Source organism: Armigeres subalbatus, chromosome 2, assembly GCF_024139115.2.
Source record: "Armigeres subalbatus isolate Guangzhou_Male chromosome 2, GZ_Asu_2, whole genome shotgun sequence".
NCBI classification, from domain to species: Eukaryota; Metazoa; Arthropoda; class Insecta; order Diptera; family Culicidae; genus Armigeres; species Armigeres subalbatus.
This window is the reverse complement of record NC_085140.1, coordinates 370,589,461-370,613,895: the sequence shown is the minus strand read 5'-3', so window position 1 is coordinate 370,613,895 and position 24,435 is coordinate 370,589,461. Positions and strand designations below refer to the sequence as shown.

General features: G+C 41.2%; 1 protein-coding gene across 2 annotated transcripts; it reads right to left on the bottom strand.

Annotated features, from left to right (window-relative positions):
- Positions 1-2,887: 2,887 nt before the first annotated feature.
- Positions 2,888-23,501, bottom strand: LOC134213064 (CCHC-type zinc finger nucleic acid binding protein). 2 transcript variants are annotated; one of them, XM_062691597.1, is made up of 3 exons: positions 23,349-23,501; positions 22,770-23,077; positions 2,888-4,143 (listed from the first exon to the last, which is right to left on the bottom strand). In XM_062691597.1, exons 2-3 carry the CDS (start codon positions 22,984-22,986, stop codon positions 3,893-3,895), a joined length of 468 nt encoding a protein of 155 aa, XP_062547581.1. In that variant the 5' UTR covers positions 22,987-23,077; positions 23,349-23,501; the 3' UTR covers positions 2,888-3,892. The 2 variants fall into 2 exon arrangements, with proteins under 2 accessions (XP_062547581.1, XP_062547582.1); XM_062691598.1 differs by lacking the exon at positions 23,349-23,501 and adding an exon at positions 23,222-23,333.
- Between the last annotated feature and the right edge of the window lie 934 nt (positions 23,502-24,435).

The window sequence follows — 24,435 nt, the reverse complement described above, 5'->3', positions numbered from 1 at the left end:
GTCTTTTGCCTACCTGTTCGCTAATGTGTGTGAGTGTATGGATGTTTGTGAGTGTTTTCGTGTTACTATCTCCTCTCTCGTCGTGCCTCCATTCCTTTGGTACGATTTTTTAAATCGCCAAAAGTGAATTTCGGTTCCTGAGATGTGAGAAGGTTACCTTCTCTTGCTTTCGCTGATTTTGTTTTGGTAAGTACCTTCTAAGAACATGTTTTTTTTTCTCCTGGTTCTATCGTTCGCCATTTCTTCTTCAACTTTGAGCACTTAGGAATATTAGAATTGTACGCTTCGTAGCGCCGCACTGACTGTCCAACTCTGGGTAGATTTCTCGCAATTATACTTACGAACTTTTTTGGTCACACGAAAAATGTGTTTTCTTCAATTTGTAAAAATATCGCTCCTCTCATCTTTAAATTAATCGTTTGTTTTCGTTTTAAAGGTACTCTTTGCATTTTTGTTGTTGCTTTATTCCGCTCTCCTACCGCCATCTAGGGGTCTTAGCTTGAGTTAAAAATTACTGTAAGTAGCGTTATGTTCCGTCTCTTCTTTACCTCCGGTTTGTTAGTGTGTATATAAAAGGTGAACAAAATGCGATAAACAAAGTGACAACGTTATCATAAAACGATAACACGATAATAGTTGCTTCATTGTCAGGCTTCCACGACTTGATTTGCTCGAAGAGTTTCCGGTCCTGTGTCCGGGTTGACCGTTTCGGAGCGTCGAGCGAATTTCGGTGAAACGACCCAACCCGTGCAAGTTTGGAGAAATTCTTCCCGTTTTCCTTTAGTAAATGCGAGGACGGCTAAGGAAACACGGCTTTACACGGCCGAACCGGAACTTTATGAAACTTATAAAGAGTTTTCCCATATTGTAGTTTTTCTCCTTTCAACATGCTTCGTATTCGTATTACTAAAATTTCGCTGCCGAAAAGCAACCTTCCGGGGTCGGGACGACGCGGTTGCTCCAAATCCCTAGTCCTAGAGAGGAAAAATATATATGAACGTTGCCTCCGTTAGTTTTTGTTTGTTAATTAGTTCTCCTGCTTTCCGTACTTTTCGTTCTCTGCTTCAAGATTTGGCTGTTATCACAGTTTAAAAAAGAATAACATAGCTTGAATCGTGTTTTGTGTGTGCCTATTCTCCTGCTCTCCCGTTTTGCGTCTTTGCTCTCGTTCTCCAGTACTGATGCAATTCACTGGTTGTTTGTATTTATTAGGTCCGACTGCTCTCTGCGTCTCATCTCTCCGTTTCTTCTGGATCTGTTAATTATGTTTCCTCCGTTTCTCTATCTCCGCGTTTTAATCTGCTTGTTCGTTTTGTACGATTACATTTTGCTTTTTTAATATATAGACGTTTATCGACACTAAAATCTGGATTTTTATTTTCTTTGCAGTGTTTATTAGATTCATAATTTGTCAATCAATTGTATTTAGTAAATATTTTGCTTGCTTTATACTAATACGACGCAAAGATCTATGAGTTTTGTATTTTTGTAATGTTTCTCGTTCCAATTTGTAAACGTTAATATTTCTTTCCTATGTTAAACTTAACTCTTGTATTAAGTTTTGTGTAATGTGGATGTGTGAGTAATGATTTGGGAGGACTGGTCAGAGAATCAAACAATAGCTTAAGATAAGTTGATTGGTTGATCGGAAATTTTCCAATGGTCATCATTCAGCACATGTCTAGAGATCAATCCTTGAAATTTAATTATTGAGATCTCCTGTGCCCATCGTCACCCTGTAACTATCTTTAAAGTAAAAAAATCGAGAGGTCTGTAATGTTTTTGCTTCATTCGGATGATCGCACCTCTATTTACTTGTAGAATCAGAGTTCAAATGCTATGAGAAAAAATAACTTACTGTTTCTAGGGGATACAAAAAGAGCAAGGAAGGGATTGGAAATTGCAGAATCAAGAGAGAAGCGATTATCAAAACAATAGTTTTGGGAAGTACGAATGACTTTCATTTTAATTTTCTCACAGGATCCATTTGGTTATCTCATGCTTGAACGACTCTGCGTATCATTTTCCAGTGCGATCTTTAATCAGTTTGGAACTATAGCCCGAAATGCGTATAAAACTAATTTACTCTTTAAATAAAGGGATTATTTCGGTATGATGTTTTCGCTTATTTGGCATCATCCACAAACCACGTAACTATTTTTAATTTATCTCTTCCTTTTCTCTTGGTCTTTTATGCCTTATTTGTATAACATTTGGAAAATAAGGACGTGTTTTTTTTTTACTTTTCAGTTACCAGACCAGAGACGTGAGAATAAGCACAAATACCTAGAAAATCAACGTAGCTTGCTTCTCCAGAGTTCTCCAAATCCAGAATCACCATTATGTACCAATGTTACTGTGTAGCATGTATAAAATAAAAGTGGGTGGTAATAGATTGCAGCAATTTTACCACAAACACTTTGAGAGGAATACAGCGGAATTACGCATACTTGTATACATTTGGAGAAGTCAATGATCCTGATCATTCAGCAATTTTTTCCCAGTTTTAAGTGGATCAGGAGGCATTTCTACTCCACGTAATTATTCAAGGAAGTGGGTAGTTTAAGCCACTATCGAGACATCAAATGAATTTAACCACGCTAAAAGACCACAAGATGATTTGAGATTTTATAAAGTTATAATCACGAGATTTGTGGATGGCTAATAATACTCTCGATTTATCGACAAACTACATCGCCAATGACCGTTTTTGCAAAAAGGGATTTCCTTGTTGAATTACAGCTAAACAAATCAAAATCAATTTCCGATTTTTCACAATCGAGACAACACTTCCGTTTACTGTACCATCCTCAACCTTAACTACACAATTACTACTACAATAGTAGGAAAATGATAAATGGAAATGCGAACGAAAAACAAACGTGCGTCGTGTAAACCTTCCAGTGGGGTTTCTGCTCTCTCCAGGCCTCGTTTATTTACTCTCTCCATACGATAAAAAAAAATGAATATATAATTGTAAGGGGGTATAATTTAGGTGGCTTCGTATAGCGTTGAAACAACACGAAAAAAACAAGGTATAGGAAAAACAATCTTCTCCGCCTCCTCTCCTAAGTGAGTGTTTATATTAATGGTTGGTTTCTAGTGTTATGTTTCCATTGTTTAGTTTTGTTTGTCTGTGAAAGATAATTTACTCCTTGCTGTTGCTTCCTTCTTTTTTTTTTCTTTTGATTTCATCAAACTTTTCTTGTATCATTCGTTCAATTATTATTTATAATCATTTTTATCAAAGTGAATATTATAACTTGAATCGTGGTTTGCTTGCGTGAAGGGTGGCAGCAGCAGCGGCGGCGACGACGGCAGCAGTAGTCCCTCCTCCTCCGCCACCCGTTCCGGTAGTTCCAGTGTTGGAACAACCCACGACGGCGGCGGTAGCAGCGGTGTAATGTCCCAGATGGGCCCCAATTGGGGACGAAGCGCTATTGTAGTAAGAGTTTTTGTGACGCTGCTGCTGTTGTTGATGTAGCAGGAAGGCAGCATTCTGTTGCGGGCTCACTTTTAGCGCATTATCGGCGGAATAGGTAGTAAACTGATGATGATGGTGTTGGTGATGGCCGGTTGAATGTTGCTGCTGGGCATGGGATTGATGAAGATGGTTCTGGAACGGAGTCAGGCCACCAAATAGGTGTTGTTGTTGCTGCTGCTTCTGTTGTTCTGCGGCAGAATGCGGGGGCGGCAACGGCGGAGGTAAGCGATAATATCCAGCCATCGCCGCACCGTTGTTGTTATTGTTGTTGGTATGATTATTGTTATTGATGTGGTTCAAACTGCTGCTGTGGTTCAAAACGTTGCTGCTGCCGACAGTATTGTTGTTATTATTGTTGATGTTGCTGCTGCTGCTGCTGACGCACCACGACGACGCATAACCCGACTTCTAATCGCGTCCCTTGTTCTCTGTGCAGTCGCGACTCAAGTGACCAATCTTACCGCAGCTGTAACAGCTCTTGTCCCCGGTGGGACAATTTCGCGAGATGTGACCACTTTTGTTGCAATTGTAGCAGGACACGTTCATGTCCCGGTCGCTTTTCTCCGGACAGTTGCGTGCCAGATGGCCGCTCTGGTTGCAGTTGTAACAGCAAGAGTCATCCGGTGAGAGACTACAGTCGCGGGCGATGTGGCCACTTCCTGGAAATAGGAAAACAATAAAAACAAATTAATAATCAATCAACTTTATTATAATAAATTATTTTATTTTATGAATAAAGCTTAAAACAACTGAAAAAACAATTTGCTTCTTGTATCTGGTCAAAAATTATAATAAGGCATTTTATGAGACAGATCGAAACAGCTGTTTTTCTCGTGTTTATCTACTTTGACAATTAGTGGGAGCCCGTTTGTTTGGTAATTTCGCGCCGAACATTCCGATGGGTCCCATCATCAATTCTGCCTGTTTAACTTTTCGTCTACTAGGGTTTTAGTACATAGTTTTTCATATGATTCTTAAAATGTATCGTTAGATAATTGCATTCTAAGCATGAAATGCTGAAGAAAACACGAATGAAAAGTAAAAAGTTACAAAGATTATTTTGTGTTCGGACCTAACGGAATGTTCACGCAGAATCATACCAAAACAAAACATTAGAAGTAAATAAACGGGCCACCGCGAAACGTCTCATAAAATGCCTTATAATGACGTTACATAAAATAAGGATTTTCGAAGGGCATTTTATAATAATTTTGGGTTATTTGAAGTTCAAGCCAAGTTTACATGATTTACAAGTACTTTTAACTTAATACTACTTGCTATGGCACATTTTTTTGCGAAAATATGCTTTTAAATGCACTATTGACGATCCGGGGCAAAAGAACACCTCTATCAGGGGGAAAAGGGTCACTATTTGAATCGCACTTTGGATTGGAACATAACCTCGAACACAACTGTCAAACTGTTGTTGTTGGAAACAATGGCCATCCGCAGCATGACCGCGGCAATAAAAGCGTGACCGAGTCCGACATGTCTATGAAGCGAGCAGCCACCCAGCACGGTGTTCCTCGTCGAACGCTGAAGAAATATTTGAAGCAGTCGGATAGAAATTTTGACACTTGTGGCTTTGGTTGCTTCGAAACAGTATTTAAACCGCAGCAGGAAGACGAGTTCGTTCAGCACATATGCAACATGGAACTTGTTTCACTGCCAATTCTCGTCTTCAGGAGCATAGAGTGCCAACTGACGGTAAGGAACAAAGTTAAACATCCGTCTAACAAAGAGTTCCAACTGGTCGGTGAAGATTGGTAACACGGTTTCCGACAACGCCACTCTGAACTGTGCTTACTTATTCTTGAGGCAACTTTATTACACCTTCATTTCGAAGTGTCCTTTTTGCCGCTGTGAAGTGGTCTCCTTGCTACGCTCCTTTACATCCAATGAATATATTCGATCATTGGATGTAAAGCCGAATTCGATTCCCGGTGCCGGTCGAGGCAATTTTCGGATTGGAAATTGTCTCGACTTCCTTGGGCATAAAAGTATCATCGTGTAGCCTCATGATATACGAATGCAAAAATGGTAACTAGGCTTAGAAACCTCGCAGTTAATAACTGTGGAAGTGCTTAATGAACACTAAGTTGCGAGGCGGTTCTGTGGGGATGTAATGAAAATAAGACGAAGAAGAAGAATAAACCATCAATCCATAACTGGTTTACCCTTATAGCCGACTTAGGAACACTAAGGTCATAACTGATACATAAGTTTTAGAAGAAGACATCAAATGATGTTTTTCTCGAATAATCAAAATCAATCCATATTGGAATTAGCTAAGAGAAAAAGATATTTTTAATTTTCCAGAATTAAATGGTCAAGGTTCAGCCAAAGCACACCAAGCGCCAACGAAAAATTACCGATTTTTCTGCTCAAACTTTCGTTTATCAGATTTAATTGATCGCAAATCGTATTGGATATCCATCAACCCCGTAACTGAGGATATCCTACTGTAAATCTATGCTTAAATTGATATGAAACAACTTCCGTTTTTCTTGACCAAACAAAAAAACAAACAGTCGAAAAGCCGCTTGGTGTGGTTTGGCTGAACCCCAAATATTAACTGGAAAACATTTCAGTTCCTAATAAGCTTCAGCTATGGGCCCTGTGCAACATGAATGTTGGAAAGGGACGACTTGAAATATCTCCTTTCTGAGCAATGTCCAGCTAGCGCTTTAGCCTCGTACCAAGTTAAATTTCGTACGACTTGTGAGAGTTTGAACGCATCTGAATTCAAAAGATTTTTTGAAACAAAAGAGAAAAATTGGCTGTTTATTGTTTTGTTAAACCTTTCTAATTTTTATTCTAATATTTGGGTGACAATAAGTGCAATATTATTCGCGGCCGCGAATACAACGTGCCCACACATCGATTCTATGACACTGCCCCGCCCCGAATGGCCCGCCCTGCTCCGGCTCATTCATTTATTTAGTCTACATCTAAACAGATAACACTGAATCAACAATTTGACGCCACAATACGCGGTTCGAGGCCGCATCTCTCCATCCTCGCTCGCCCCACGCTCGCCAAGTCGTTCTGCACCTGGTCTGCCCATCTCGCTCGCTGCGATCCACGTTGTCTCGTCCCTGCCGGATCGGAAGCGAACACCATCTTTGCAGGGTTGCTGTCCGGCATTCTTGCAACATGCCCTGCCCATCGTACCCTTCCGGCTTTAGCTACCTTCTGGATACTGGGTTCGCCGTAGAGCTGGGCGAGCTCATGGTTCATTCTTCGCCGCCACACACCGTCTTCTTGTACACCGCCAAAGATGGTCCTAAGCACCCGTCTCTCGAATACTCCGAGTGCTTGCAAGTCCTCCTCGAGCATTGTCCATGTTTCATGTCCGTAGAGGACTACCGGTCTTATTAACGTCTTGTACATGACACATTTGGTGCGGTGGCGAATCTTTTTCGACCGCAGTTTCTTCTGGAGCCCGTAGTAGGCCCGACTTCCACAGATGATGCGCCTTCGTATTTCACGACTAACGTTGTTGTCAGCCGTTAGCAAGGATCCGAGGTAGACGAATTCCTCGACCACCTCGAAGGTATCCCCGTCTATCGTAACACTGCTTCCCAGGCGGGCCCTGTCGCGCTCGGTTCCACCCACAAGCATGTACTTTGTCTTTGACGCATTCACCACCAGTCCAACTTTTGTTGCTTCACGTTTCAGGCGGGTGTACAGTTCTGCCACCTTTGCAAATGTTCGGCCGACAATGTCCATGTCATCCGCGAAGCAAATAAATTGACTGGATCTGTTGAAAATCGTTCCCCGGCTGTTACACCCGGCTCTCCGCATGACACCTTCTAGCGCAATGTTGAACAACAGGCACGAAAGTCCATCACCTTGTCTTAGTCCCCGGCGCGATTCGAACGAACTGGAGTGTTCGCCCGAGATCTTCACACAGTTTTGCACACCATCCACCGTTGCTTTGATCAGTCTGGTAAGCTTTCCAGGGAAGCTGTTCTCGTCCATAATTTTCCATAGCTCTACGCGGTCTATACTGTCGTATGCCGCCTTGAAATCAACGAACAGATGGTGCGTTGGGACCTGGTATTCACGGCATTTTGAAGGATTTGCCGTACAGTAAAGATCTGGTCCGTTGTCGAGCGACCGTCAACGAAGCCGGCTTGATAACTTCCCACGAACTCGTTCACTAATGGTGACAGACGACGGAAGATAATCTGGGATATCACTTTGTAGGCGGCATTAAGGATGGTGATCGCTCGAAAGTTCTCACACTCCAGTTTGTCACCTTTCTTGTAGATGGGGCATATGACCCCTTCCTTCCACTCCTCCGGTAGCTGTTCGTTTTCCCAGATTCTGACTATCAGTTTGTGCAGGCAAGTGGCCAGCTTTTCCGGGCCCATCTTGATGAGCTCAGCTCCGATACCATCCTTACCAGCTGCTTTATTGGTCTTTAGCTGTTGAATGGCATCCTTAACTTCCCTCAAGGTGGGGGCTGGTTGGCTTCCATCGTCCGCTGAACTGACGTAGTCATCTCCTCCGCTGCCTTGACTTTCATTGCCTGTACTCTCAGCGCCATTCAGATGTTCCTCGTAGTGCTGCTTCCACCTTTCGATCACCACACGTTCGTCCGTCAAGATGCTCCCATCCTTATCCCGGCACATTTCGGCTCGCGGCACGAAGCCTTTGCGGGATGCGTTGAGCTTCTGATAGAACTTGCGTGTATCTTGAGAACGGCACAGCTGTTCCATCTCCTCGCACTCCGCTTCTTCCAGGCGGCGTTTCTTCTCCTGAAAAAGGCGGGTCTGCTGTCTCCGCTTCCGTCTATAACGTTCCACGTTCTGCCGGGTACCTTGCTGCAGCGCGACCGCCCGCGCTGCGTCCTTCTCCTCCAGAATCTGTCTGCACTCTTCGTCGAACCAATCGTTCCGTCGACTTCGACCCATATACCCGACGTTGTTCTCCGCTGCGTCGTTAATGGCTGCTTTGACTGTATTCCAGCAGTCCTCAAGAGGGGCCCCATCGAGCTCACCCTCTTCCGGCAACGCTGCCTCGAGATGCTGCGCGTATGCAGTGGCGACATCAGGTTGCTTCAGTCGCTCTAGGTCGTACCGCGGCGGTCGTCGGTACCGAACATTGTTGATGACGGATAGTTTTGGGCGCAGTTTAACCATCACCAGATAGTGGTCAGAGTCGATGTTAGCGCCACGATATGTCCTGACGTCGATAATGTCGGAGAAGTGCCGTCCATCAATCAGAACGTGGTCGATTTGTGATTCTGTCTGCAGTGGTGATCTCCAGGTGTACCGATACGGGAGGCTGTGTTGGAAGTAGGTGCTGCGAATGGCCACGCTGCGCCCCGGCTATGGCCCCGAATAACCCGTTACCCCGAATTATCATTACCCCGAATTTTCCAAAAAAAAATGTACTCACTTTTTATCACCTCATTAGATTGCGTTTCAATAATGAAATTGAAAATAGAAACTAATCAGTCAAAAATAACATATTCAAAATTTTTGAAGTATGAGTCATTTACTGACCCCGGCTTATTCCGAGCTACCGCGCTGTTCAAAAGAAGGAAACATTTACTTTTTCGCCTCATCCCGGCCAAATGCATGCTTTTAAAGAAGTTATTTACTCTTCCTTCTAAGTCCGGGCAAATGCGTGCTTTAAAAGAACGAGGCATTCACATTCTCTCTTTCGCATTATTCCGGGCAAATACGTGTTTTTAAAAAATGAAGCATTCGTTTTAAAGAAGGGAGCATTATTCCGGAGAAGCGAATGCTTTAAAAGAAGGTGTCATTTGCTCTGTTGCATTATTTCGGGCAAATGCGTGCCTTTAGCCTCGTCCAACGATTCACCACTTCCTAAACGACAAAATGCCGAACAACCATAAAAATCTTCGAATTGGACACCTCAACGTTCGTGGACTCGAGTGCCACACAGACGAAATCAAAATTCTACTCAACAAGAACCAGTACCACTTCTTCGCAATGACTGAGACCAAACTAAAAGCATGCAGCCCTATAGGAACTGTTAGAGTCCCATCGTACAACTTCCTATAGCATTGTTTACCTGCAAACAGAGGCAGAGGTAGCAAGTCATGCAGTGGATTAGGACTGTATTATCTCAAAGAACTGAAGGTATCGACAGTAATCCGGTTGGACACCGGACTGAATACCTTGTTGTTAACACAAAATTAACGATATCAGCATCGGCATCGCTACATTTTATAATCCCAGCAGTATCAATCCGAACTTTTCGACAGAATACGAAAAACTACTCTTCGACATCCAAGACCAGCATTTCGATAGGCTATAATCAAGGAATGTAAAATAACAACATTGCCAATGACAACAACATTGTCCTCTCTTGTAAATGTTGGGACAAACTCAACTCGCAATAAGCGTTTGTCCCAAACTGCAACAGAATAGGACAATGATCGCTTGCCGTGCATTTTGAGAAGTAGTCGGTTTTCGATGATGTTTTTGGTTATATATATATCAGTTATCATAGTTTAGACATAAACTTAACCATCTGTTTTCATGATTTATGTTTTACCTCTGAAATATACAAGTTATCGCAGTTTGAAAAGTTCACAACAATTACTTCTCCATGTTTGTTGCAAATAAAATAGAGCGCAACAATGTCTTTATCCTCTGCAGATGAGGACAAAGAGTTATCGCTATTCTCTTTTGTCGCTTGTTTTTTGCATTTTTCAGCGACAATTACATTCCTTGGCTATAATACATCCTCGGAGATTTCAACATCAATGTATCTTCGACACTTCCCTCAAGAAACCATGCATCACTTTTGCGTATTCATCGAACCTTCAAGCTTTCCATCTTGCCAACGTCTACCAGGATAACTGATAGATGCTCCACCACTATCGATCTACTGATCACTGACAATCCGCAGTCAACCGTTGCTGCCAGAACCATTACCAACTCGTTCTCTGATCACGAGACAATTTGTTTGATCTCGAATGTACTATGCAGAAAATCTGAAACACAACGCCTAACTGTAAGGGACTTCAAGGGCATCAACATCACTAGACTGCAAGCAGATTTTCAGGGTAGAAACATGGAAAACATCATAAACATAGATGTCAACATCAAGGCTCAATTAATCACGACTGAATTGAACAACGTGATGGATCTGCATGCACCCGAGAGGATCATCACTGTGAATGATAGACGTATACCGTGGATGACAGAAGAAATAGAACAAGCAATCTCTATCAGAAACCTAGATCATGCACATTTTCTCGTAATCCGAATAGAAGACGCGATGATGCGCATTGGGGAGATTACGTTAGTAAACGGAATAAAGCTACCACTCTCATATCAGAAGCCAATAAACGGTACGACGAACGTTACTTCTCCCCGCATCTTCCAGCTAAGAAACTTTGGAGCAATCTCCGAAGAGAAGGTGTTCGCAACAACAGCAAAAATAATCCACCTTCTGAAACGTCTGATGTGGATCAGCTGAACCACTTCTTTTGCGAAGGACACCACCAACTACCGACAACGTCACACCGATGAACGACCAAGATAATATCCGAAGGACTGTCGAAAGAGATAGAGCTCAACGTTTCAACTTTCGCTACACAAATGCTGATGAAGTCTCCAGGAAAATCGCGATTCAAACGAATGCCACTGGTGTTGACGGTATCCCGATATCCTTCGTAAAACTACTATGTCCTTTCGTCTATCCGGTTCTTGTAAACCTTTTCAACTCTATAATCGATGACAAAAGTTTCCCATCGTTATGGAAAAAAGGAATGGTAACCCCGATTCCCAAAGTTCCGAATCCAGTTCAACCAAAGGATTTTCGCCCTATTACATACAGTTCTCCCTTCCATCTCCAAAATACTCGAAAAAATTCTGCTGGATCAGATTGTTGAACACATTGATGGAACAGGCTCGCGGTTGTTAGCAAAACACCAATCAGGATACCGGAAAGGGTACAGCACAACAACTGCCCTGGCCAAAATCACTCATGATATCTATAACAGCTTCGATGGTGACCAGTGTACTGTTATGGTGCTTATAGACTACTCACTAGCCTTTAATTGTGTTAATCACCGTGAGCTAAGAAAGAAACATGCCGAAGAATTCCATTTTACCCTAGATGCCTGCGAGCTTATTTCGTCGTTTCTAGGACTTCGTAGCCAAATGCTAAAGCTAGGTTATACGATATCCACGGATTATCCTCTCACAGACGGAACACCCCAAGGGTCTTGCCTGAGCGCTCTACTGTTCACTGTGTACGTTAACAGCTTGCCCAATGGACTGCAATGCAATTACCAACTGTATGCCGACGATTTACAAAATTACTTGCCCAAAGCAAGACATCGACAAGCTCATAACAGAAGTGAACAACGATCTCCAGTATATAGAAAGATGGGCAACAGAGAATTCACTTTTCCCAAACCCTAAAAAAACTCAAGCCATCATATTTTGCAAAAACGGAATCACTACACCAAATACCGACATAACGTTTTGCTCTGAATCTATCCTTCCTTTGTCAGGAAGTGAATTTAGAATTTAGGCTTACAAATGGACCGAAACCTGCGATGGTCGACTCAGGTAAACGACGTCACGCGGAAAGTCTTCGGAACCTTGGAAATTGTGGGTTGTGACCTAACAACTTACTACCGAAATAGAATTTGCTGTTTTATGCGCCAAAGTTATACGGAAAGCCTACCAGACTACTTGCTTCAACACCTACAGCGTGGGCAGCGGGAATGTTCTCGAGCTTTTACCATCCCATTACACACCACTTCCCAGAAGAAAAGCATCCTGATTGCTGGTGCTCTCACCTGGAACAGCATTCCTCTACACATCAAACAAAACACAACATTTAAGACTGCTATCAGGAGTATGTCATAGCTATGCACATTTAATGTTATCTTTAGTAATAGAAGAACTTTAATCCCGTACAGTCAAAACAATACAAAGTGTAAAATTTCCTTGACCTGGAATAAGGTGTAACGTACAGGGTATCGTATGATTAATAAATTACAATTACAGTGTGCCAAACGCAACGCAAACGTATCATGTGTGCGGGCCTCTTTATTCTGGCCAAGCACGTGTTCTAAATGGTGTCATTTACTCTCCCACCTTATTCTGGGCAGATGCGTGCTTTAAAAGAAGGAGAAACTTACGCTTTCGCTTTATTCCAGGCAAGCGCGTGCTTTCAAAGAAGGTGTCATTCATTCTCCCTCCTTTTTCCGGGCAGATCCGTGCGCTTTAAAAAAAAGAAGGCACTCCCTCGCATTATTCTGGGCAAGCACGCTTCACAAGAAGGTGACATTTACTCTCCCATCTTATTCCGGGCAAGTGCATAACTTAAAAAAAATCCTCTCTCGCCTTGTTCCGGGTAAGTGCGTGTATTGTATTTAGCACATTAACATTATTTGTTGCTGAAGATATCTATATCTGATCTATAGACAGGACATGTATTAAAGAAAAAGAAATAATTGCTTATACTGAAAGTCACATCACGTTTTCATAAATTTATCGTGAAAGTCGTAAAGCCAGAGATTTGCTTTCATTCTCTCCGCTGGTCTCTATATGAACACCGTCTCTGGCATTCGCTCTTTCGCATTATCCCGAGAGTACCCGGCTCAAATATAAGTATAATTGTTAGCATATGCAAAATTAATAATTAAAATTATTGCGTAATATATTCATATGATTTTCGGGGTAATGGCCTTTCTGGGTATTGGGATATTCGGGGTAGTGACCTTTCGGGGTACTGGCGTTCGGGATAGTAATATTCGGGTTAGTGTCATAGAACCTTACACAATATCATCTATTTATCGACTTCAGGTTGATCAAGGCGACGATGAAACGGGTGATGTGCGTAGTTCGAGTTTCAGGAGCATTCTCGAGTCCCTTCGAAACGCGCAGAGGGTTACGGCAAGGTGATGGTCTTTCGTGTCTGCTATTCAACATGGCTTTGGAGGGAGTAATACGAAGGGCAGGGATTGACACGAAGTTCGTCCAGTTATTTGGTTTAGCCGACGATATTGATATCATGGCACGTAACTTTGAGAGGATGGAGGAAGCCTACATCAGACTGAAAAGCGAAGCTAAACGGATTGGACTATTTATCAACATGTCGAAGACGAAGTGCATGATAGGAAGAGGCTCAAGAGAGGTCAATGTAAGCCACCCATCACGGTGATGACAATTGTTGTCAATATTCGGTCCGAAGTTGCTTCGTGAAAGTGATTATTTTATGCTCTGCTTGGGCTCACTGGTGACCGCCGATAACGATACCAGCAGAGAAATTCGGAGACGCATCATGGCAGAAAATCGTACGTACTGTAGTGCATGGGTTTAAAAATGATTGGCGAATGCAGATCCCGTAACTACCTTGACGTAGATCCCGCTTCACGCATTCGAACAAGCTTCATCCGGATAGCTTAAATATTGCAAACTCCTTCATGTTCCGCTTTTGATGCCAGTAGCTAGCAACTATTTATTGTCAACGCTGTCCCCACTTTTATTTTTCTCATCCATATTTCGTATCAGATTATGGAATCAATCGAATAACGTTGAACAAAATGTAATTCTGTTCAAAATTATGTCGGGGTGTTCTTGATTTAGTGTCTTAAGATGGTTTCGTAGCCGCTGCTGGCATCATTTTACCGGAAACTGTTAGTTGACAAGTGTGTAATATCTTGTCATCAACCTTCGATATTTTTTCCCTAAAATACCTGACCAATGTTTGTATACACTGAAGTTTTTTTTACGCGGTTTTTTTTTGCGCGGTTTTTTTTACGCGGATATTTTTACGCGGTACCGACGTAAAAAAAACCGCGTTATTTAAAAAAAACGACGTAAAAAAAAACCGCGCTATTTTAAAAAAACGACGTAAAAAAAACCTATTGGGGGACTTAGAAAATTTTATATGTTGGTGCCTACTGGGGACTTAGAAGATTTTTTTTATGCCGGTGCCTACTGGGGACTTAGAAAATTTTAAATTGGGACTTATAATGGACGAGGCTTCTTCCTATTTGTTTGCTAGGTGATGTTTGTAGGTCATAGTACGCTAGTATGGATCGTGATATGGTACATGGTTTTTGTGACATGAAACCAAGAATGTGTTCCGATCTATGCTCAAGCTCATCCAAGAATCTCCTGAAATAAGGCCTTGAGATCTATGAAATAAGGCCTTGAGATCTATAAAGATCTGTACTCTTGTTTCAAATATGGTGCTTGCTCTGTGTGACTCATAGAACAGATTGTGTTCAAAGCCTAAGTTATTGGTCATCCAAATAAATCCCGAAGCAAGGCCTTTAGATCTACACGCGTAACCAAAGATCTGTCCGCCTGTTTCAAATATGGTACATGCTCTGTGTGACTCATAGAATAGATTGTGTTCAGAGCATAAGTTCTGGGTCATCCGTAAAAATTCCGAAGTAAGGCCTTTAGATCTATACGCGTAACCAAAGATCTATCAGCCTGTTTCAAATATGGTACATGCTCTGAGTGACTCATAGAAAGAATGTGTTCAAAGCCTAAGTTCTTGGTCATCCAAAAAAAATCGAAACAAGGCCTTTAGATATACACGCGTAACCAAAGATCTGTCCGTCTGTTTCAAATATGGTACATGCTCTACATGACTCATAGAATAGATTGTATTCAAAGCATAAGTTATGGTCATCCAAAAAAAATCCGAAGTAAGGCCTTTGGATCTATACGCGTAACCAAAGATCCGTCCGCCGGTTGCAAATATGGTACATGCTCTGTGTGACTCATAGAACAGATTGTGTTCAAAGCCTAAGTTCATGGTCATCCAAATAAATCCCGAAGCAAGGCCTTTAGATCTACACGCGTAACCAAAGATCTGTCCGCCTGTTTCAAATATGGTACATGCTCTGTGTGACTCATAGAATAGATTGTGTTCAGAGCATAAGTTCTGGGTCATCAAAAAAAAAAATCCAAAGTAAGGCCTTTAGATCTATACGCGTAACCAAATATCTATCAGCCTGTTTCAAATATAGTACATGCTCTGAGTGACTCATAGAAAAGAATGTGTTCAAAGCCTAAGTTCTTGGTCATCCAAAAAAAATCCGAAACAAGGCCTTTAGATCTACACGCGTAACCAAAGATCTATCAGCCTGTTTCAAATATGGTACATGCTCTGAGTGACTCATAGAAAAGAATGTGTTCAAAGCCTAAGTTCTTGGTCATCCAAAAAAAATCCGAAACAAGGCCTTTAGATCTACACGCGTAACCAAAGATCTGTCCGTCTGTTTCAAATATGGTACATGCTCTACGTGACTCATAGAATAGATTGTATTCAAAGCATAAGTTATGGTCATCCAAAAAAATTCCGAAGTAAGGCCTTTGGATCTATACGCGTAACCAAAGATCCGTCCGCCGGTTGCAAATATGGTACATGCTCTGTGTGACTCATAGAACAGATTGTGTTCAAAGCCTAAGTTATTGGTCATCCAAATAAATCCCGAAGCAAGGCCTTTAGATCTACACGCGTAACCAAAGATCTGTCCGCCTGTTTCAAATATGACACATGCTCTGTGTGACTTATAGAATAGATTGTGTTCAGAGCATAAGTTCTTGGTCATCCAAAATTTTCCGAAGTAAGAGAGTTCTGGGTCATCCAAAAAAATTCTGTAGTAAGGCCTTTAGATCTATACGCGTAACCAAAGATCTATCAGCCTGTTTCAAATATGGTACATGCTCTGCGCGACTCATATAATAGATTGAGTTCAAAGCATAAGTTCTTGGTCATCCAAAATTTTCCGAAGTAAGACCTTTGGATCTCTGGATTCTGGAACCCATTTTGATGAGCTCAGCTGCGACACCATCCTTACCAGCTGCTTTATTGGTCTTTAGCTGTCTGATGGCATCCTTAACTTCCCTCAGGGTATGGGCAGAATTTCGGTGTGTAGGCTAAACGGTGATTATGCTTAAGCTGAAAAACCAATCTTTGATCCTCAACCTGCACATTCTCTTGTGAATCGGTCACCACCAGATCGCGCCTTTGAATATCGCCCATCACTATGGGGACAAGAAGGCGAGGTACGCAGCGAGCAAGATAAATCGATCAGTTGAAGATAATTTGACGACCCTCCGTGAACTGTAAGGCTGGCGACGTGCATCTACTGACCGAACTGAATGTAGAAGGATTTTGTGTACATACAATACTTTGTGAACCACAAAAAGACGAGTGGCCTAGTGGCTACCGCTTCTGCCTTATAAGCAGGACGACATGGGTGCATTTCCAGGTTCTTTCGTTTCCGACTGTATTTCTATCTTAGCTGTTTCTGTGTTTCACGTTTTACCAAAACGATTCCTACTGTTTTAATCTTCCACATTAACAATTCCAAAAACCTCAAGTGACACACATGGGAGGTCGTCACTGCATCTTTCTTAAGTAGGTGTTCAACATACCATCCATCCCCTTCCTCAGCATTCGCAAGGACGTGGCCAAGACAGATCTCGACTATTGAAGAGTGCATTGCTTCCATATAAGAGATAGTGATTAGCCCCAAATCAATATATGTGGTAACGGATGAATGTGAAAGTGCTACTCCTATACAATAGTCCAGGCTTGTACCACCTACGAATTTGTCCGAATTGCTCAATACTAATGCTAATGCTAATAATAAAGCTAATACTACACCACTAAGAGCATGTAGCATATATTAAACATGCCGATAGATCTTTGGTTACGCATGTAGATGTTAAGGCCTTACATCGGTACTTTATTGGATGGCCAATAACTTATGCTTTGAACACAGTCTATTCTATGAACCACACAGAGCATGTACCATATTTGATAAAAGCCGATAGATCTTTGGTTACTCGTGTAAATGTAATGGACTTACTTTGGAACTTTTTAGATGACCAAAACTTATGCCCTCCTTAGCCGTGCGGTAAGACGCACACGGCTGGGTTCGATTCAGTGCCGGTCTAGACAATTTTCGGATTGGAAATTGTGTCGACTTCCTTGGGCATAAAAGTATCATCGTGTTAGCCTCATGATATACGAATGAAAAAATGGTAATTTGGCTTAGAAACCTCGCAGTTGATAACTGTGGAAGTGCTTAATGAACACTAAGCTGCGAGGCGGCTCTGTCCCTGTGTGGGGATGTAATGCCAATAAGAAGAAGAAGAAGAACTTATGCTTTGAACACAGTCTATTCTATGAACCACGAAGAGCATGTACCATATTTAAAACAGGCTGATAGATCTTTGGTTACACATGTAGATCTAAAGGCCTTACTTCAAGGATCTCTTGGATGATCAAGAGCTTATGCTTTGATTACAATCTATCCTATGAGTCACATATAGCATGTAGCATATTTGAAATGGGTGGTTAAATCTTTGGTTACACGTGTAGATCTGAAGGCCTTACTTCGGAAGTTTTTTGGATGACCAAGAGCTTATGCTTTGAACACAATCTATTCTATGAGTCACACAGAGCCTGTACCATATTTGAAACAGACGGACAGATCTTTGGTTACGCGTGTAGATCTAAAGGTTTTTTTTGATGACCAAGGACTTAGGCTTTGAACATAATCTATTCTATGAGTCACACAGAGCATGTACCATATTTGAAACAGGCTGATAGATCTTTGGTTACGCGTATAGATCTAAAGGCCTTACTTCGGATTTTTTTTTGATGATCAATAACTTAGGCTTTGAACACAATCTATTCTATGAGTCACGCAGAGCATGTACTATATTTGAAACAGGCGAACAGATCTTTGGTTACGCGAGTAGATCTAAAGGCCTTGCTTCGGGTTTTTTGGATGACCAATAACTTTGGCTTTGCACACAATCTGTTCTATGAGTCACACAGAGCATGTACCATATTTGCAACCGGCGGACGGATCTTTGGTTACGCGTATAGATCCAAAGGCCTTACTTCGGAATTTTTTTGGATGACCATAATTTATGCTTTGAATACAATCTATTCTATGAGTCACGTAGAGCATGTACCATATTTGAAACAGACGGACAGATCTTTGGTTACGCGTGTAGATCTAAAGGCCTTGTTTCGGAATTTTTTTGGATGACCAAGAACTTAGGCTTTGAACACAATCTTTTCTATGAGTCACTCAGAGCATGTACCATATTTGAAACAGGCTGATAGATCTTTGGTTACGCGTATAGATCTAAAGGCCTTACTTCGGATTTTTTTTGTATGACCCAGAACTTATGCTCTGAACACAATCTATTCTATGAGTCACACAGAGCATGTACCATATTTGAAACAGGCGGACAGATCTTTGGTTACGCGTGTAGATCTAAAGGCCTTGCTCCGGGATTCATTTGGATGACCAATAACTTAGGCTTTGAACACAATCTGTTCTATGAGTCACACAGAGCATGTACCATATTTGCAACCGGCGGACGGATCTTTGGTTACGCGTATAGATCCAAAGGCCTTACTTCGGAATTTTTTTTGGATGACCAAGAACTTATGCTTTGAACACAATCTATTCTATGAGTCACGTAGAGCATGCACCATATTTGAAACAGGCGGACAGATCTTTGGTTACGCGTGTAGATCTGAAGGCCTTGTTTCGGAATTTTTTTTGGATGACCATGAACTTAGGCTTTGAACACAATCTTTTCTATGAGTCACTCAGAGCATGTACTATATTTGAAACAGGCTGATAGATCTTTGATTACGCGTATAGGTCTAATGGCCTTACTTCGGATTTTTGTTGGATGACCCAGAACTTATGCTTTGAACACAATCTATTCTATGAGCCACACAGAGCATGTACCATATTTGCAACCGGCGGACGGATCTTTGGTTACGCGTATAGATCCAAAGGCCTTACTTCGGATTTTTTTTTGATGACCATGAACTTATGCTTTGAACACAATCTATTCTATGAGTCACGTAGAGCATGTACCATATTTGAAACAGGCGGACAGATCTTTGGTTACGCGTGTAGATCTAAAGGCCTTGTTTCGGAATTTTTTTGGATGACCAAAAACTTAGGCTTTGAACACAATCTTTTCTATGAGTCACTCAGAGCATGTACCATATTTGAAACAGGCTGATAGATCTTTGGTTACGCGTATAGATCTAAAGGCCTTACTTCGGAATTTTTACGGATGACCCAGAACTTAGGCTTTGAACACAATCTTTTCTATGAGTCACTCAGAGCATGTACCATATTTGAAACAGGCTGATAGATCTTTGGTTACGCGTATAGATCTAAAGGCCTTACTTCGGAATTTTTACGGATGACCCAGAACTTATGCTTTGAACACAATCTATTCTATGAGTCACACAGAGCAAGCACCATATTTGAAACAAGAGGTCAGATCTTTATAGATCTCAAGGCCTTATTTCATAGATCTCAAGGCCTTATTTCAGGAGATTCTTGGATGAGCTTGAGCATAGATCGGAACACATTCTTGGTTTCATATCACAAAACCATGTACCATATCATGATCCATACTAGCGTACTATGACCTACAAACAACACCTAGCAAACAAATAGGATGAAGCCTCGTCCATTATAAGTCCCAATTTAAAATTTTCTAAGTCCCCAGTAGGCACCGGCATAAAAAAAATCTTCTAAGTCAAGGCACCAACATATAAAATTTTCTAAGTCCCCCAATAGGTTTTTTACGTCGTTTTTTAAAAAGCACGGTTTTTTACGTCGTTTTTTTAAATAACGCGGTTTTTTATGCGGTTTTTTACGCGGTACATGGAGCGACGTAAAAAAACCTTAGTGTATTCTTGTTCTACTCATTAGCATTACATCCCCCACTAGGACATTGTCACCTTGTAATATTCAATTCCAGCAGTTCCATATTTATTAACTGCGAGGATTCATTGCCATGTTAACATAGCATTCGTATATCATGACGGTCTAACATGATACTACCAGAGTGTATGTAATTAAGAGTGGCGACATGTGCCGCATTTAACAGGTATCATGCTCGATTGGAACACGATTTTGTATGGGCATGACAGATGAATTTTGTTCCAATTCTGACAGTGTCGCCACTCTTAATTACATACACTCTGGATAATACTAATACTAATACTACACGATAACATGCTCAAGGCAGTCGAGAAAATTTCCTAACCCTGACAAGGAATCGAACCCAGCCACCTTTAGCATGGTCTTGCTTTGTAGCCGCTCATTTTACCGCACGACTGAAGAAGGCTACTTCTGCAATAAATGACATTTATTTTCATATACCTACACCCAATATTTTTTCTACACAGTTGGTATTCTTCAATTTCTCAGTTAACCTGACCTTTCACACAGCCTTTTAAATCCCACCTGAATTTTCTTTGATTTTTTTGTGAATTTTTTCATGGGGTTAACTCATAGTTTCATTAACGCTGAAGGTTTTAATCGACTAAAACCTACCCGTGTAAAAAAAGAATTGGGGTAACGGTACCAATAGTGGAGGTATTAGTAGATCCACAAAAGAAAATATTTTTTAAAAATTGATAATTATGGGAAATTTAACCCTTAAATGCGCAATGTTGTTTTAAAACAACAAACCGAAAATACGTTTAATGTTAATCATTTCCATGGTTATTTACGTTAAAAATATTTCCAACGATTTCTTTAAAAAACCGCCTTGCGCCTTTAAGGGTTAAAGCTTTAATATCTTATTGAATAGAAAACTAATAAATTTGCTAACAAAATGAGGTAGATGTCATTTAACATCAGCAATTACCAAATATTGCTTGCACGACTATGGGTACACTGTTCCTTTAGTAGCGGTAAAATTAATTTTGGTTCCCATAGTGGTGCTATCCATTGGTTTCTTATGAGACTCGCCACTATTGGTACAGTTGCACCACTATAGGTGCAAGGGAGTCAATTTTGTTAAGGAAAATCATTGTTTTCAATAGTTTTTCAAGCGAAATTTTAAGATAAGTTCCATTTAACAGGATATTTAAAGCACGACGCATCAACTGAAACCATCGTAAAGTCTATAAATATGATAAATCTCATTAAACCCCACTACACTCACAAAAAACTCCACATTATATTCATGAGTTCACACATGGATTTTTGCAATGGGGGTAGCGAAATGGATTCCATATTTTCGACATATATATTCCATGCGCCCACATTCATTCCATGTGTGTTTACTCATACTATCCATGTGGGTTATAGAATCCATGTGTGAGTTTGTATGCAATTAAGTATGTGCCGACGCATGATATGCATATTTCAAAATACATGGATTTTTGCCATAAAGTATGTGTCGATTTTCCTGAGTGTACCTCCACTATTGGTGCTACCTCCACTAAGGGTACGGTTACCCTGGGTGTATTCTGTGTTTATTATTATTGCAACTATTCCATTTTTGACTGTAGATGCAGAACATTAAATGTTGTATAAATTTTATCTATTTGGTTTTAAAAGAAAGTAATATGAATACCTCGGTAAATACTATATTTATCACCGCACAAAAAATACATCGAAGTGAATACTTAAATTTTTGTATTTGTTTATTGAATAATACGTTAGCCTGTAGTAAAAATTAAATAGCAAAATAAACATTATTAAACGAATTAAAAAATAACATTAATCGTGCATTTATTTCATGAGTGGGTTGCACTTAAAACTGAAGAGTCGAAAAATCTGGAGTTTTATGTGCAAGAACAATATTGTTTATTTGCGAAGCTTAATTGCAAAATTCTATGTGCAGTGCACAATGCACAATAGTTAGATGGTAAATCAGCTCAGTGCTCTTTTGTTTCCAAATAATATGGATATTATCTGAATTTGTCAGCTGCTGTTTGTATAAGTTCATCAAACTGGCAGCACTATACTGCCGTCATACGCATATCTGTCCCATGTTTGCTGGGATTTCCTATGTACATGGGACAATTATGCGTAGAACGGCAGTATAGAAAAGCGTCGAGACGTCCAAACACAAAAATGAGTGTTGTTTCATCAACGGCCTGCACCATCGTCTAGAGAGGATTGTTTCCTGCCTAGCGTAGTCGCTGCTCTTTCTCTCTTAGCGGCATAACAGATCACAAAGTTGTTTTCTGTTCCCTTCCCATCCAACACATGATTATCCGTCAAGCAAATCAGCGGCACTGGTAATGCGGCGAATATTGATTGGATGTGATAATCCCAAACTCTGCTGGAAGGTGACTTTATGCAAAACAAACTTTATAATCGATTATATTCCCATTGCTAAAATGAGTTCTCGTACGTTTATTCGGCTTGTTGACCAGCAAAATAAACACGCACTTCATCAACGTGTAACGCAAAGTTCTCGGAACCGGCAAACCTAGAGCAATGACTACTTACCGTTACAGCGGTAGCACCGGTCCAGATCCTCCTTGCAGTCACGTGCAAAGTGTCCCATTTGGTTGCATTTGTAGCACTTCTCGCGACGGCCGCCGCCACCACCGCCGAACTGTCTGTCGCGGGGTCCTCCCGGGCGACCACCTCCTCCACCAACATTTTGGCAATCGCGGGCATAGTGGCCCGGCCGGTCACACTTGAAGCACGTATTTCCGGACATTTTGTGAAGGGTTCCTTTTTCTTTTGCTACTGGTGAAATAGAACCTTTCCTGCCACAATCTCGCTCCGCTCTCCTCTACACCACACACTCTCTGCAGGGGGAAATAAAGTGATTATCATTCAGCTGAAATTTTTCCTGCACTAATTTTGCACAATTTTTTTTCTGTCAAATGCGGTCCCGAAGCACGACGCACAAAATCAAAATGTCGATTTTCCACACTGCCCACACGATGTACCGTTTTTCAAATCAATTTTCTCGCGCTAATTCACCAGAAATCACCATGCAAAATAGCGCAAACCGTTGTCCGGATGTTGAACCAACCGATTATAAAATAATTTCTGGTATTTGACACGAATTTTTACCTTTTTACCACCGCAAAAACCGTCCGCGGGCGCACACTCAAGAGAGCACTTCTTTTCTCACTCACGATGTGATCGAGTCTTATTTTTTCTTGCATGGCCGTCTTCAAGCGCGACGTCGGCTTTTCAGTGTGCCCAAGTCTATTTAATGAGGATCATCTATTAAAGTTTACCTTTTCTATTATTTTCATGTTTTTAAATGATAAATAAAATGTGAAAAGTTTTTATTTCAATTTAAAATTTGTTTCAAATCATTTTTACTCGATAATCAGACGGAATAACCGGAATAATCCGATTTAATTTTCCTGGATGGATCGAGGCATCGCTGATTCAGGCATCACTGCGCTCTTCGTAAACGGACGACGTCGGTGTTGAGTTTTCGCAACGTCTGCGTGGCGTCCTTATCGCACTGCTACATTGTTTGATGCATTTCAACTGTTGGCACTTGAGTAAGCAGGAGGGATGCATAATCAAAATAAATTAAGTGCACCGGCGCATAGACCGGCAATGACAAACACCGCTTCCGGTTTGGGTGATGACAGGCTAGTGAATTCATTTTCCGCTGTGTTCCCATGCCGGTCTCTCGCGTCTTTCTGGTCCGCATGCACGATCATAAAAAATAGACTCTATTCGGTTTCAAAATTTGGGGAAATTGTAAACCCATTTGAGTGAATCTGAGTACCTAAATATTCTTTTACTCAAATCTCTGCCAATTTTCACAGAGATTTGCATCAGTAGCAGATTTTAATTTTTAATCTATTATTGTACTTCCAGTTGAAAACCAAAGTGAGCTCTCGCGACACTCAAGTTTTCTCCTGTTTCCTTTTGTCGCAACTACGTCGCGACTAGTGCGCATCATGGCGCACGACGGTGGCATAGATGCGCACTAGTCGCGATGCAGTTGCGACATCAGGAAATAAGGAAAAACTCAATTGTAGCGATAGCTCACTTCGGTTTTCAACTGGAAGCACAATACAACCCAACGAATAATCGATTCAATAATTGACAAGAACCGATAGTAATCGATTATTTACAATCGATTAATTTGGATTTTACTATCCAGTTTTCCGCGAGCGGTAATGGCCGCCAA